Source organism: Sus scrofa, chromosome 14 (assembly GCF_000003025.6).
Source record: "Sus scrofa isolate TJ Tabasco breed Duroc chromosome 14, Sscrofa11.1, whole genome shotgun sequence".
Taxonomy (NCBI): Eukaryota; Metazoa; Chordata; class Mammalia; order Artiodactyla; family Suidae; genus Sus; species Sus scrofa.
Window position 1 is genome coordinate 41197453 of NC_010456.5, and position 15231 is coordinate 41212683.

General features: G+C 51.2%; 1 protein-coding gene across 3 annotated transcripts in view; it reads right to left on the reverse strand.

Moving 5' to 3' along the window:
* FAM222A (family with sequence similarity 222 member A) overlaps positions 1-15231 on the reverse strand; it is a 56529-nt gene that overhangs the window by 20122 nt on the left and 21176 nt on the right. For 2 of the 3 annotated variants that reach the window (XM_021072447.1, XM_001929174.7), the window contains exon 3: positions 5256-5383. The exons of the other annotated variant lie outside the window; for it this stretch is intronic. In XM_021072447.1, the coding sequence (XP_020928106.1) occupies positions 5256-5337 (82 nt within the window). In that variant the 5' untranslated portion in view covers positions 5338-5383. The remainder of the gene's footprint in view (positions 1-5255; positions 5384-15231) is intronic. 3 annotated transcript variants of the gene reach the window in all.

Sequence of the window (15231 nt, forward strand, 5' to 3'; positions counted from 1 at the left end):
TTAGCACTGTGAAGATTTAAGTTTCTCAAGAAATTTGTTTTGGCTACGCCCACGGCGTACAGGTTCTTGGGCTAGGCATTGAACCTGTGTCACAGCAGCAGCCCAGGCCACAGCAGTGACAATGCCGGCTCCTTAACCTGCTGAGCCACCAGGGAGATTTTAAAAAGGAAAGCAGGAGGAAGATTTTAATCAAGACAAATGCATAAATTAATGAACTAGAAACCAGAAAAGGGTAATTACTAATAAATGGATCTCCTAAAAATGGTTCTGTGGGAGAGGGGGAATAGATAACCTCATTAGCTAACTAACCTAATTTTAAAAATGGGGAGGGGAGCACAATATATACAATGTAAGAAACAAGGGTGAGATAATTATTTAAAAGAATTTAAATTATTTTGTGCAACGTATGCAAATATATTTGAAGACCTAGATAAAATGGATGCTTTTCTAGAGAAACATAATTTACCAAATGCATTCAAGAACAACTAGATCATGGAGTTCCCGTCGTGGCTCAGTGGTTAAAGAATCCGACTAGGAACCATGAGGTTGCGGGTTCCATCCTTGGCCTTGCTCAGTGGGTTAAGGATCTGGAGTTGCTGTGAGCTGTGGTGTAGGTTGCAGCCTCAGCTGGGATCCCAAGTTGCTGTGGCCCTGGCGTAGGCCAGCGGCTACAGCTCTGATTCGACCCCTAGCCTGGGAGTCTCCATATGCCGCGGGAGCGGCCCAAGAAATGGCAAAAAGACAAAAAAAAAAAAAAAAAAAGGAACAGCTAGATCAATTATTACAGAAGAAATAGTATGCCTCAGAGCTATCTATCCAGCTGCTCCATGAATGCACTAACTCAGACGGCTTCATGAAGGATCAATCAATCTTTAAAAAACAGTCCATTTCTACTTAATGTGATATTAAGCACAAAGAAGGAAAGCCTCCATTGTCTTTATGAAGCAAGTGTAAACGCTGCTAGCAAAACTCAACAGACTGTTCCCCAAAAAAAGAAAACTAAAAAAAAAAAAAAAAGACTATTCTCACTGATAAAATTGAGGCAAAACACCTAAAAAAATTAGAAAATCCAATCTCACAGTATAACAAAGCCTTTATCATGACCAAGTGGGAACTAACCAGGAATGCAAGGATGGTTCACTATTAAGAACTCTATATCATTATTCATATTAATAGATCAAAGGGGAAAAAATACCAGTTTCACATACACTGAGAAGTCATTTGGTAAAGTTCAAATTCCATTCCTGATTTTTTAAATTCTTAATAAAACAAGAATAGATGGACGCTTATTTAATCTGATGAAATATCTGCCCCTAAACCAGCATTTTGTGTAATGAGGAAATCCTAGAAGCTTCTTGTTAAAGTCAGACAAAGCAAGAATGTCGCCACTATTGTTTTTCATTGTTCCAGGGACAGTAGCCAACACTATTAAATAAAACAGAGGTATCAAGGTATAAAACTTGCAAAGAAGGAGGTCAAATTACCATTTGCAAATGATTTGATAGTATAACTGGAAAACCTAAGAGAATAAATTGAAAAAGCATTACAGACATTAAAAGAGTTCAGTAAGGTGGCAGGAGTTAACTGCCTTTATATAAACAACCTCTCTTTATGGAAGAAAAGACTAGCCAAGAAAGGTTAACTTTCCAAAGGAAGTAAACTTCTAAAACGTGCAAGATCTAAATGAAGGGAAATACTAAGACATTCCAAGGGACACAAAAGTCTGAACAAACAGAAAGGTATAGATCATGTTATTGGAGGGAAAGACATCACTGTAAAAATGCCATCTTTTCCTAAATTATAAATCTCATGCAATAGCAAAACAGGATTTTTTTTTTTTTAACCTAGATAAGTTGATTCCATAGTCCAGACAGAAAACCAGAAATTCTGTGTAAGAGAGTGGAGAAAGCAAGGAGCAAGAAGCACCACCAGATATTAAAATGTATTAGGGAGTTCCCATCGTGGCTCCACAGAAATGAATCTGACTAGTATCCATGAGGACACAGGTTCGATCCCTGGCCTTGCTCAGCGGGTTAAGGATCTGGCGTTGCCATCAGCTGTGGTGTAGGTCTCAGAGGCAGTAGGATTTGGCATTGTTGTGGCTGTGCCCCAGGCTGGCTGTGGCAGCTCTGGTTTGACTCCTTGCCTGGGAAATTCCCTATGCTCCCGGTGCGCCCCTAAAAAGAAAAAAAAAAAAGTATTATATACACACTACAACATGGATGCATTTTGAAAACTATGCAAAAGGAAAGAGGCCAGTCACAAAAGGCCACAGACTAAATGAGTTCCTTACAGAAATCCAGAACAGGGGAATCTATAGAGAAAGGGCGAGGGAGTGACTGCTGATGGGGAAGGGGTTTCTTTCTTTCTTTTTTTTTTTCTTTTTAGGGCTGCACCCACGGCATATGGAAGTTCCCAGGCTAGGGGTTGAATCAGAGCTTCAGCTGCCAGCCTACGCCACAGCCACAGAAACACAAGATCCGAGCTGCAGCTGCCACCTACGCCATGGCTCACGGCAACGCCAGATCCCTGACCCACTGAGTGAGCCCAGGGATCAAACCGGCATCCTAATGGATACTAGTTGGATACATTCCCGCTCTGCCACAACAGGAACTCCCAGGGATTTCTTAAGGTGATAAAAATACTCTAAAATGACCTGTGCTGGAGTTCCCGTCGTGGCGCAGTGGTTAACAAATCCGACTAGGAATCATGAGGTTGCGGGTTTGGTCCCTGCCCTTGCTCAGTGGGTTAAGATCCGGCGTTGCCATGAGCTCTGGTGTAGGTTGCAGACGTGGCTTGGATCCCGCGTTGCTGTGGCTCTGGCGTAGACTGGCGGCTGCAGCTCCGATTCGACCCCTAGCCTGGGAACCTCCATATGCCGCGGGAGCGGCCCAATAAATACCAAAAAGACAATAAATAAATAAATAAATAAAATGAACTGTGCTGATGGTTGCAAAATTCTGTAAATATACTAACAACCTCTGAATGGTACACTTCAAATGGGTGGACTGTATATATGGTATGTCAATAATATCTCAATGAAGCCATCAGAATTTTATTTATTTATTTATTTATTTATTTATTGTCTTTTTGCTATTTCTTGGGCTGCTCCCGCGGCCACGTGGAGATTCCCAGGCTAGGGGTCCAACCGGAGCCGCAGCCACCGGCCTATGCCAGAGCCACAGCAACACAGGATCCGAGCCGCGTCTACAACCCACACCACAGCCCACAGCAATGCCGGATCGTCAACCCACTGAGCAAGGCCAGGGACTGAACCCGCAACCCCATGGTTCCCAGTCGGATTCGTCAACCACCACGCCACAACGGGAACTCCCGTATTTTAAAATGCATTATATTGCTGCAATAGTTAACAGTATTGCACTGATATTTGAATACACTTGGATCCATACCTCACACTTTACACCAGATAAAGTACCAATCGGAGATCATATATATTTTAAGTTAAGCCATTAAATCAGAAGAAACCCTGGGGAAGTTTTTTTTTTTTTTTTAATCTCTGCATGAGAAAGGATATTCTAAGTATGACACAAAATCCAAAGGCCATAAAAAGAAATACTGACAATTTCACTTCATGAAAATACCTCCATGGCAGAAATAAAGACAAATGACAACTTGGGGAAGACATCTGCAATTCATATGATAGAAGTCTAATTCCACCATATACAAAGAGCTCCTACAAATCAATAAAGACAAATGGAAAAAATGGACCAAGAAGATGTGAATAGATAAATCAGTCAAGCCACATCTGTCAAAATTACAAATGCACATACCTTTAACCTTCCCACTTGTAGAGGTTTACACTATAGTTTCATTCACACCTTTGTGACACACAGTGACAGAGTTTGTTGCTGTACTGCTTGGGATGGCAACAGGTTCATATAGGTCTCCTTAGGGGACTGGTCAAATAAACTTTGGATCATCCATGCTATGAAAAGCTATATGGCAAAAGAATGAGGAAGCTCTTTAGTTGCTGACATATAGGATGTATTGCTAGGTGAAAAAAGGTGTAGGACAGTAGGTAAAATATGTGTATATACACATATTTGCTGGGATGTGCAAAACACATCTGGGAGGACACACAGGAGGCTGATAACATTGGCTGCCTCTGGAAGGAGACAGGGCTATGCAACAGTGGGGAGAAAAAGGCTTTTGTCTCTGTAGCCCTTCATTTCTTTTGAATACTGGACCACATGAATCTATTATACTGTGTCTAAAGATAAAGACATATTGAAAAAAGCAACAGCAGTAAGCACAATGATAAATGACAACTGAACCTGTGCTAGGATAAAGGCAATAGGGAAGGGTAGGGACTGTGGTGCACTGGAGGTGGGTATCCCCCTTTAAAAAGGCAGTGGTTCCATTCGAACCAATAGTGCAATACAGGCATACGGGCTTCTGTTACCAGATCCTCTGATATGATGTTCAAGAGACACTAGATCCGGATTTTTATACAAATCTCCCTGATTTTAAATGTTTCTAAATACTTCAAAAAGAAACCCAATGGTGGATAAAAATAATCAGATCAGAGGGCTCAGTCCCTGTCCTAGATGGCAAAGGAGGACAGACCCTTGGAGGTCCCTAAGTCCAGCTCCTTGATCTGACACACCGAAAAAACACGGCCCAGAGAGGGACAGGACGTGCCCAAGATCACACAGCATTGCAGGCTCCAAGCCAGGATCCTGTTCAGAACTACACCCGATCCTTGAATAATGTAGGGGTCCATTCAAGTATAAATTATAGTTGGCCCTCCGTATCCTTGGTTCTTCTACATCCATGGATTCAACTAACTACGGACCCGATAATACTGAAGTATTTACTGCTGAAGCATATCTATGTCTAAGTGGACCTGCACATTTCAAACCCGTATTGTTCAAGGACCAGCTATATTTGCTTCCCCTTTATCCTGCTCTGCCGATGCAGGACCATGAAGATCAGAGGCAGACATGGTGGGGTTGCAGAGAAGTGCTGGGGTTGGGGCTGTGGTGCTGGTAGTGGTCAGAGAGGCCTGTTGGAAGGTCATGCTTTGTGGAAGTCAGCTGGACAAAGGGAGGCAGCACAGCATGGGGAAGGCCTGGGAGACACGGCTGGTCCAAAGCGGGGTCATGGTGGGCAGACGTAGATGGCCTGTGCTGGGGTTGGGGAGCTCAGTGTATCCAGGGGGGAGCCAGCCTGGGTGACTTGGAGAGGGTAGAGGAAGGGGCGGGGCCGGGGACACACAGGGGCGTGTCACTCACACTTGCGCAGCTCCAGGCTCTTGGTCGGGCAAGCCAGGTGTTGGCCTGGGGCGTTCTGGGTCCTCTGCAGACAGGCCAGCATGGCTGAGCTGGGGGCCTGTGGCAGGGCGCGTTCTGCGGCAGGGTCCCTGTGAGGATAGAGACAGACAAGGTGCTGGTGATGCAGGGCCACCTCCCACCTACTCGGACTGGGAATCACTGCCAGCAACCCGCCCTGCACAGTGTAGGGGTCTGTGTGTGCTTCCAGACACCCTCAGGCCTGCTCAGATCCTCACCCCCTCTGTGCTCCCTCAGCAGGCTGTCCTCCCAGGGGTGGTGGCCTCCAGCTGTGTTGTAACCACCTGCCAGCAAATCTGTACCAACCCCCATCAAGGGCAAAGACCCCATCAGGTCATCTCTGGAACCGACACGGGGGGGTGCCCAGGAACTGCCACTGATGGAAGTATTGGTCTGCCCCCTGCCTGGAGTGTTCTTACAGCACCCCTGGAGGGGAGGTGTTTGGGAGGGTGACCCTGGGAGGATAGGGGGTGCTCCAACCCTGACTGGGTCTGAACCTGGCCTTGGTCTCAGACTGAGCCCTGAGCCCAGGCCCCAAGGTCCATCAGGGCTCCCTGGCCAAGCTGCCTACCCCAGATGTAAAGGGTAGGGCCACCCCGGGCAGCACTGCCCTGTCAGGCTGTGGAGAGGTCCCCCATAGGTGGCAGTTCAGACATGGCTCCGCACAGGTCCACGTCTGTCACTCATCCAGACTCACATGGAAATGAGCATCTTCTTCACACAACCCAGCTTCCCAGGAACCCAGGGCCTGCCCTGGATGGACGGGGAGAGGGTGGGAGGTTTCTGGCCAGAAAGGAGAAGGTGGGCCCAGGTGTGGGTTCAACTTGGACCTTCCTAATGTCCTGCCAGCTTGGGCGCTTCTGTCCCCACCCCACCCCCTCCCCCAGGGCCTGAGCTGCTAAGCTGGGCTAGTTTTAAAAAAGAAGGCGGAGGTGGAGGGGGGTGTTGGAGGGGGGGTGTTGAAAGGGATGAAAGGGAAGTTATTTAATACTAAACAGGTGTCTGGAGCCCTAAATTCTGCCGCTTTCTTCTAATAATGAAGTATTCATGAGGAAAAGCCTTTTTTCACTACTTTCTTAAGATACTAATTTCACAACAAGCTCCTTGTTACCACGCAATTATTCCAATCTTGTATTTCCCCGAGACGGTAGCAGCCTCCTGTCTGTCCTGGACTCTCAGTAAATGAAAGACAATCACGTAACCACCTTTCATTATGCTCTATTTTACTTTCAGCAAAGGTAGCCTGAAAGAAATGATTTACTCTGAAAGGGACTTTTATTCAGTTTCAAAACCAATTTTCTCCTATTACTGTCTCAGAAAAAAAAAAAAAAAGAAAGTGGGGGGTGGATGGGGGAGGGTCGGTGGTTCTCATAACCCCCTCCCCCCAGTCACCAGCCTTAACGCAGCGACTCAATAAAAGCTGCGGTATCCACTTCCTGGCTTTGATTTCTGGTAATTTTAAAATATGCCATTACAATCAGGCAGAAATTATACAGTTTAAAAAGGGAATGAAGTGGGGCTTATTGCAGGAATGAAAGCCCTTGACTGCAGGAACGAGGCGCCGCTCCTAGGGGACTTGGGACGTGAGCGGGCATTGGGAGTGGGCCTCTCTGGGGCCCTCTGGGTCACACCTACACACACGGGGAGTGGTCCCCTCGGATACCGGGGACACGCGGACACACTGCCCGCCATGCGGCACAGGTGCATGGTGGTGCGTGCGCAATACGTACATTTCCCTGAAGACAGGGCGGGCACACCTAGCCTAAGCCCCGCCTCCCCGGAGTGACACGCCCCTCCTCACCCTCTGGCTCATCCTCATCCGAGGACACGGATGATTGTGTGCCCGCCTGGAGGGTAAGAGGCCTGTGGCGACCCTGGCAGCCCAGACCCTCGCCCCAACTCCAACCCCCAAACAGCGGCCACTTGCTCCCCTGACACCAGGGTTAGAGGACAGAGGGAATGGCCAGGGAAGGCCAGCCTGCTGCAGGGCCCAGGCAAGACCTCTCCCTCCATAGATGGGAGAGGCTAGAGAGAAGCAGGCCTGTCTTCTCACCACTGGGCTATACTGCTGCCCACAGGAAGGAGGGAGGCCAGCCACCAGGCATGCAGAGGAAACCAGGGCTGGAAGCCTAGAACCAGCACCTGCTGTGTGACTCCACAGGAACTACTGCCCTCTCTGGGCCTTATAAAGCACCTCCATGATCCCTCCCCTGTCATTTTTCTCCAGGATCCTGGCCAAACCCAGCCCCATCTTGGGAGGTCCTCCCAATCTTCAGCCTTTCATCAGGTGCCAGGGGCCCCAAATCCCAGCCCCTCTCCAGCCATCCCCCCACCTCCCTGGGGCCATGCCTCCCAGCCCCAGGCAGGCTGGAGGCTGCACTGCTTATTGAGTGAGGGGCAGGGTGCCTATTCTGGGGCCTCTCTGGACCCCATCAACTGCCCTCCCAGTAGGGCTCTGGTTTTCACAGTGACCTGACAGTGGATGTGCAGGCAGTTCTGGCCCATCTTGGGGCCATAGAGGATTCCTCAGAGGAGATGGATCCACATTAAGCCCTCACTTCAGCTTTCCTGGTACAGCCACCAGGATCACTGCACCTCTTGCTTCTGGAGGCCCAGGAGCCTGAGAGACAGGCCTCACTTGGTGAGGAGGAATTTCTTTCTCAACACTCCCAATCCCCCCAACTCAGAGCCTCTTCTCCCAGAAACCCCATGCCCTGCTGCTCAGGCAGGAGTGGGGGGGGCAGTGTGGGAGGGGGACAGGGCCAGCTCTATACCATCTGCATCATCTACGAAAAAGACAAATAGAGCAGAGCCCTCTTGTTGGCCTTAAAATGTTTCTCTGGCCTCAGAATGAAGCCTAACCCTCCTCACCTGGCCCTCAAGGCCACTATGAGCTGCCCCCCAGCCTCCAGTCTCTCCTAGCCTTCCCTCCACTCTGGCAGGCTCACGCCTCCAAGCTTTTGCTGGTGCTGGTCCCTCTGCCTACAGCACGGCCACTTGATCCATTTTAACTCAGACTCTGGCTCCCCTCCCCTGGGCATCCCTGCTCACAGCCCTAATCACACTGAGTTGTAATTGCCAATTTTCATGTCTCTTTTTCTCCACTGGACTGTGAGTTTCTCTGGGGCAAGGACCATGTCTTATTTGTCTCTTTCTCCCCACAGCCTGGCAAAGAGTAATCACTTAATAAATAGGTGTTGAATGAATGGCTGAATCCATGAATTGGTTATTGTCAGATGAAGGGACTGAGGCCCAGAGAAGTCAAGCGTCCTGCACAAGGTCACACAGCAAGCTAGAGACAGGACTGGGGCAGGTGCTTAAAATACTCATGATCTTCCCATGACTCCACCCTGTCCCCCTGCCCCCTCTCTGCTTGGCATCATCCCTTCTGCAGAAAGCCAGCCCCTCAGAGCTCCCACCCCGACTCATTACTCCCCAGCCACTGGCCATCCTGGGAGCGCTGCTCATTTTTGAAACTCTATCTGCAAATCGGGCTGTTTATAAGCCCAAGGTCTTTTGTGACTTTAATAATAAAAAGGGGGGAGGGGGGGAATGTCGCAAGCCTCAATGATTAGAATGCTTTGGCACCGTCCCCGTCCCCGACATAGGGGCTGATAAGACGCCTTATCTCGGCGGCACCCCTAGGAAAAGGTCCCCTCCACCAGATAACGCCCCCAGCTGTCGATATGCCCTTTCATAGCTGAGGATTTAGATAAAGGAAATGTGACAGGGGAGGAGGGGAAAGAAAGGAAGGAACTTTCCAAGTCCGAGGAGGAATTGAGTCTGTGCTGCACTGCACGCCTTGGCAGAACAATACACAGCAGAAGGATGTCTAAAGGCTGTCTTTATTTTTATTAAAAGAACAGGGAATTGGGGCCTTTGGCCCTGCCCACCTTTTGTCATCTTTTCCAGCCTGTCTGGCTGCAGGGGCTGTTGGGGAGCCACCCCCAGCACCCCCCACACCTCCAGGGCGAACAGGGAGCTTGGAAATAACAGTATGCGTGTTACTGCTAATAATAGCACCGCACACTTACTGAATGCTCCCTCTGGGCCATGCCGCATCTGCATCCTGTCTGTTATTCCTTACCGCATCCTCCTAGCTGCTTCTGGGGTGGCTTCTGTTTTTAGCCGCATTTCACAGATTAGGAAACAGAGAGGGGAAGTAATCTGCCTAAGGTCACACAGCTTTTAGATGACAGAGCCTGAGGATGTCAACCCCAGCCAGCCCCTCAGCCCCACACCGTCGGCCTCCACTCCAGCCCTGGTTCCCTCATGGTGTGGCGGGGGAGGGTGCATTAGCCCCCAGCTCCCAGACAGCTGGGCAGGAAGGAACAGCAGCCAAGTACTGCTTCTCCTCAGTGCCAAGACTTTGATTCTGCTCCAGGAGGGGCTGGGACCACAGAGAGGGAGATGAGAGGAGGAGAAGGAGGAAGGGGGTCTCCCAGGAAGCCACTTACTCATCTCATAAACATTCACAGAGGACAACATGTGAGGCCTTTTGTGGGCAGGACAATACTGAGATGGCTAAAGCAAGGCCCTGCCTCTGCGAGGGAACCATTCCTGGGTGGCTGTCATTTATCCAGCCATTCAGTCACTCATTCAGTCAGGCAGCAAACACTCCCTGAGCATCTCTGGGGGGGCAGCGTCATGCCAGGTGCTGGGAGTATGGAAATTGGTGACAAAAGAGCACCCAACCAGAACTGCCTTCCTTCTCCCAGGTCCAGCCTGTTACAAGTGGACTTTCCTGGCCTCTGTCTCCAGCCTCTGATACTTCCCTGTAGCAGCAGGCTGGCAGAACTTTCCCCATGCATCCTGCAGCTCAGCAGCCTGCCCCTCGATGGGCTGGGCTGGCCTTGGGGTGGGCAGACTCCAAGGACATACTTGTGTTGTACAGCAGGGCGAGGCTGTGACCCTGTGAAGGCCATGGGCAGTGTCACTGCCAGCCCCTCATCCTTCCTTCCTCCCTGGTGCCGCCCACTCTGGCCTCTGTGGCTCCACTCAAGGCCAAAGACTGGTTGTGGCTTAGAGGAGAAGGTCATGCCATGCCTTTCTGGAGTCCAGTGGGGCTAGGAGTTCAGAGGAGAGGGCCGGTCCGGAAAGCTTAGGGTTGTACCTGCCAGGGAGGGGCCAAGCCCTGAGATTCTGATGGCCTGAGTGACCTTAAGGAAGTCACAGCCCTTCTCTGACTCTGTTTCCCTCACTGAATCTTGATGGCGAGTGACCTTCAAGCCTGAATACAAGGGGATATTACCACGTGGCTTTCAAGCACGATCCAGTGCACTAGCTGTGTGCAAGCCACAGGCCTGAATCTACCCAAAGGGGGGTTCTAGACGCAGTCTGTCCTTGAGGGACTTGGGATCCTGAGTGAGGATGAGACAGGAAGCTGGTAAAAACCCACATGTTAAGTGCCAGGTAGACAGTCAGGATTCTGAATTCCCAAAAAATAGGCGGAGGAGATGCCTGCCATTCCCGTGGCCTCACAACCTTCACTGGGAGGGGCCAGGAGCCCTCCCACAGTTCTCACCTCCAACCCCTCTTTCACCCTATCCTGGCCCTGGAGTCTGCCCCCAAATGCAGGGAAGACTTCGAAGCAGAAGCAGGAGGACCAGAGCCTGGGGAGGGGAATGAGCCCTGGATTGCCAGCCTGGGAGAGCAGGGGTCAGATCCAGCTGTGTGGCCCCAAATGGGGTCCTTCTCTGGATCCCTTTCCATCACCACAAAGCCTCAGAAAGCTCGATGCCCCTTCAACTGCCCTTGGCCAGGACAGAGGGCGGAGGGACCCTTGCCCAGGAGTGCCGTGGGGCATCTGGGTGCACAGCCCTCTTACGACAGCCGGATCCCCTGTCTCTTTCTTTCAGTCCTCTGCCTCTAGGTCTGTGCCTTGCTCCATCTGCCTCAACATCCTGGCTCTCCCCTTCCTCTTCACTGCTGTCTCCTTTCTTGCTCCCCTCCTGACCCCACTCTCCCCTATCTTTCCCCCCTCTGCCCCTCCCAACTCAGTCTCTCTGCAAGGCAGCCAGAAGGCCAACCCCACCCCCTCCTGCCGCTCCCTCCCCCATTTCTGTTCCAAGCCCGAGCCTGAGGCCTTCCAGGGGACCCTGTTAATAATTAAATGTTAATCTAAAAAGCAATTTGAGCTGCGGCTAGGCAGATCTGGTTAGAGATTACATTAGCATGGAGGAGGCGAGGGTAATTTTCTTTAACCCCTCTCCTGATCTCTCAAGCCCGGGAATCTTCAAGTCACACTGGCACTGCTGATTAAACTGGCGCAGGGCTTGGCTGTGGATAAGGGGCCTGTGAAAAGTGATTATTTCCCACTGCCATTTGGGTCGCAGCACCAGAAAGGGGATTTTCACTTTCTTTTTTTAAGGTTGGGGTGGGGGGAGGGTACTGCCCCCTTCCAAGAGGAGGCCTCCTTGATGGCCAGGATTACCCAAGATTACCGCTGCATCCAACCCTACCCCCACAGGCCAGAGGTCTCTCTAAAATGCAAATTGGGCTACAGAGCATAACCTGGCTCCCTCTGATACCAGGACAGAGGTGCCAGCCGCCTGCCTGGGAGAAAACACCCCTCCATTTAATCGCCAGCTCCTAGTTCCTTGCACCTTTTCAGGGCCTGGCCCTAGGCGGGGCGCTGGAGCCACAGATGCTGGTGGTTCTGGGCCACAGAGGAGACCAAAGGGTGAACCACCAATCATAAATTCTGGATGGCAGGCAGCAGAGTCCGGAGGCGAGCATCCCTCCTGACACGCCTCTCACCTACACACTTGCAGGCCTTTGCCCTGCAATCCCTTCTGCTTGAAAACCCTTGAAATTCTACTCTATGTTCAACTGAAGTCACGTTCCCCAAAGGTTTCTTGCAGACATACAAGATGCCTAATAAATCTTTGATGAATAATGGAATGGAGTACCTCGTAGGGCTCTCCCTCATCCCTCCTCCGTGGGTTCACGGTGCCATGACCAGTGCCCATGCATAGTAGGCCCTCAGAAAACAGTCTCACGAAGGAAGAGTGGGCAAGAGGCTGGCCCAGGAAACTGGGGCAAGGACGGGCTCAGGAAGCATCTGACTGGGACACAGGAGCTGCTGTCTGGGGTGGGCGGCTGTGCCAGGGCCCTTCAGCACCACGGCCAGCTCCCACTGCCTGCAACCGGGAGAAAGGGGCTGGGTGGAGCCTGGGAGCCTAATGACGTCTGTCGCCATGGGAACTACCTTGAGGTTATTTTCCCTGGGCAGCACTCCAATCTCTAGGGACACTGTGACAGATTAAGTACCTACTGTGTGTCAGGTCTTCTGCTGGATGCTGAGGTGGATGCCAGGAGATGGGTGTGTGCGTCAGAGGGGCAATTACAAGGCAGAGAGTCATGCACTTGATGGGGCCACCCTACCTAGCCTGGGTGTCAAGACAAAGGGACAGCCCTGCTGCCTTATAAGGAGGGTGACGGTATTGTGTCCCAGGCTTCAGAACCAGATGCTTGAGCTTTGTCCTTTAACTAAATCCCAGAATTATCCCTTCACTCTGTGGCCTTGGGCACATGCCTTCATCTCTTTGAGCCTTGCTTTCGTGTTCTGAAAAAGGGGTTAATTCCTTACCACGGCTTAGTACAAATAAAGCGCTAGGGTAACAGCAGTAACTCACTAAGTGGTAGCTGTTATTAGTATCGTTTACAATTATTATCAACAGGTAAGTAGGAAATAGCCAAGTGAAGAAGGCAGGGAGCTACACAGGCAAGTGTAGAGGGACCTGAAAGAAAGTGGGGAGTTAACCTAAAGCAGCGCTAGGCTGCTGGAGGAGAAACTCAGAGCACCTCCTTTGTGCCAGGCCAGGCAGGGTCACCAGGACAGAGGGGACAGGGGCAGGGTTCCCCAAGCCTCAAGGTGGGGAAATCTGACTCCTGTGGACAAGTGCTGGTTCAGGGCAAGGAGAGGCTAAGAGCAGGTGCTGGGTGCAAGGGTAAGTGAGAGGCTCATGAAGGCTTGAAAGCCGGCCCCTCAGTGACGGGGTGAGATGGGCAGTCACTGCCACCAGCAGCAGACCTGGCTGGCTCTCTCCCAGCGACCTGCACCTGCACCACAGTACCTAGGGAGTGAATGGGGTGTGTGTGTGTGTGTGTGTGTGTGTGTGTGTGTGTGTGTGTGCGCGCGCGCTGTCATGCAAATGCATACTGGAGAAGCCCCCGCTGGGAGAGCAAAGCCCCCAAATCTCAGAACCCCCTACCCAGCTTCCCTGAGAGCCAGATCCCAGGGAGGATGTCAAGGGCAGGGACCCACCCTGCAAGTCATTTGTTCCCCTCCTAGTTCTGATCTAGGTAGGCTCCTTAAGGGCAAGTGGCAGTCACCTTCCAGCAAAGGGGTGGGGTGGGGGCGGGGGTGAAGCCGGGAGCCAATACCAAGTGTCATCAACACTATGATACAGATATGGGGCTGGGGGCTCCAGCAGAAGGGCTCCAGTCCAGTAGTTTGGGAGGTCATGGAACCTTCCGGGAGAAGCAACGTGTTCAGAGGACTGCAGGGCTGGTGGGTATGGGAGAAGCAACATTGTGCAAAGGGCACGGGTAAGCCCCACTGCAGCGCCCAAGCCATCCTCTCACCTCCTCCCCTGCCTGCTCCCCAGGTCCCCGCCTTCACAACTCAGGGTTAACCCTGGCACAGGGAAGGAGAAAATCTAATACTCAGAGCACTAATAGGAGCTGGTTTTTATTTTTAGTGCTCCCCATGGGCTCAGCACTTTACAGACTTCACCTCATTTAACCAGCCCCAAGCCTGGCAGGAGAGAGGTGATTACCGCGTTCTGGGTACAGGTGAGGAAACAGAGGCCCAAGGCGGGGAGGGGCTTCCAGAGGCAGCAGGAACCCAGCAGAAGAGGCGGTGCGAGGATTAGACCCTGGGGGTAGGGGAAGAACAGAGGAAGGCTGGGCCCTGGAGGAAAGGAGCCCTTAGGGAAGAAAAGCTTAGGAGGGGGGCGGGGCGGAGCGGCTGGTGGGAGATAAAAGCAGGCTGTGAGCGCTGGTCTTTAAGCCAGGGATCAACAGATGCTTCTGGGGGTCAGGCTGGGGCAGAAGATGAGTGGAGCCTTCTAGGCAGGGTTGGAGACACAGGACAGGGCCCAGCAAGAGCACAAACATAAATGTATTAACCCCTGAGAAGCAAACCCCACTCTTAAGTGGGCCAGGTCTCCCATTCTGCCCTTGCTGTGGTGGAGATGGGGGCTGCAGGGTCCCCAAGCCCTTCTCTGGTGGGGGAGCTCCCTCCGTGTCATCTGGCCACAGGGCACTGTGATTTCAGATCTGGGGTGCAGGGGCCAGGCCACGTGAGTTCAATCCCAGCTGTGCCACTGTCTCTGGGGTGTTTGATTTTTCCTCTTCGTGCTTCTCTGTATTTATAATTTTTCTATGGTAAATATGCCATCAATTCTGTTTTTTAAAAATAACTTTTCAGAAGGGATTTCAACCCCTGGCCACCTGGAGACAAGGAGCTGGGGTGCACTGTAAATTCACTGACTTGACAGGGAGCAGCTGCTTGGGGAGGGTGGAGGTGGGTGGAGAGAGAGGCAGGATGAGGGGAAGGCCCAGAAGTTTTGAAATCCAGGACAGACAGACAGACAGATGCAGTCAGCTTTCTGGGAAGCAAATCGGGCCTAGCTGACCCTCCAGCAGGTCCACTGCTCTTACCACGTGCCCCAGCACCCCAGGTTCCACCCTGCAGGCTGAGATTTTCTAGGTGGAACTCACTTCCTTCCCCACTCAGGACTCCCCCACTGGCCTCCTAGGTCTGTCTGTCTTTCTTTCTTTCTGTCTTTCTGTCTTTCTTTCCTTTTCTTTTCTTTCTCTCTCTCTGTCTCTCTCTGTCTGTCTCTCTCTCTCTCTCTCTCTCTCTTTCTTTCTTTCTTTTGTCTTTTTAGGGCCGCAAATGCTGCATATG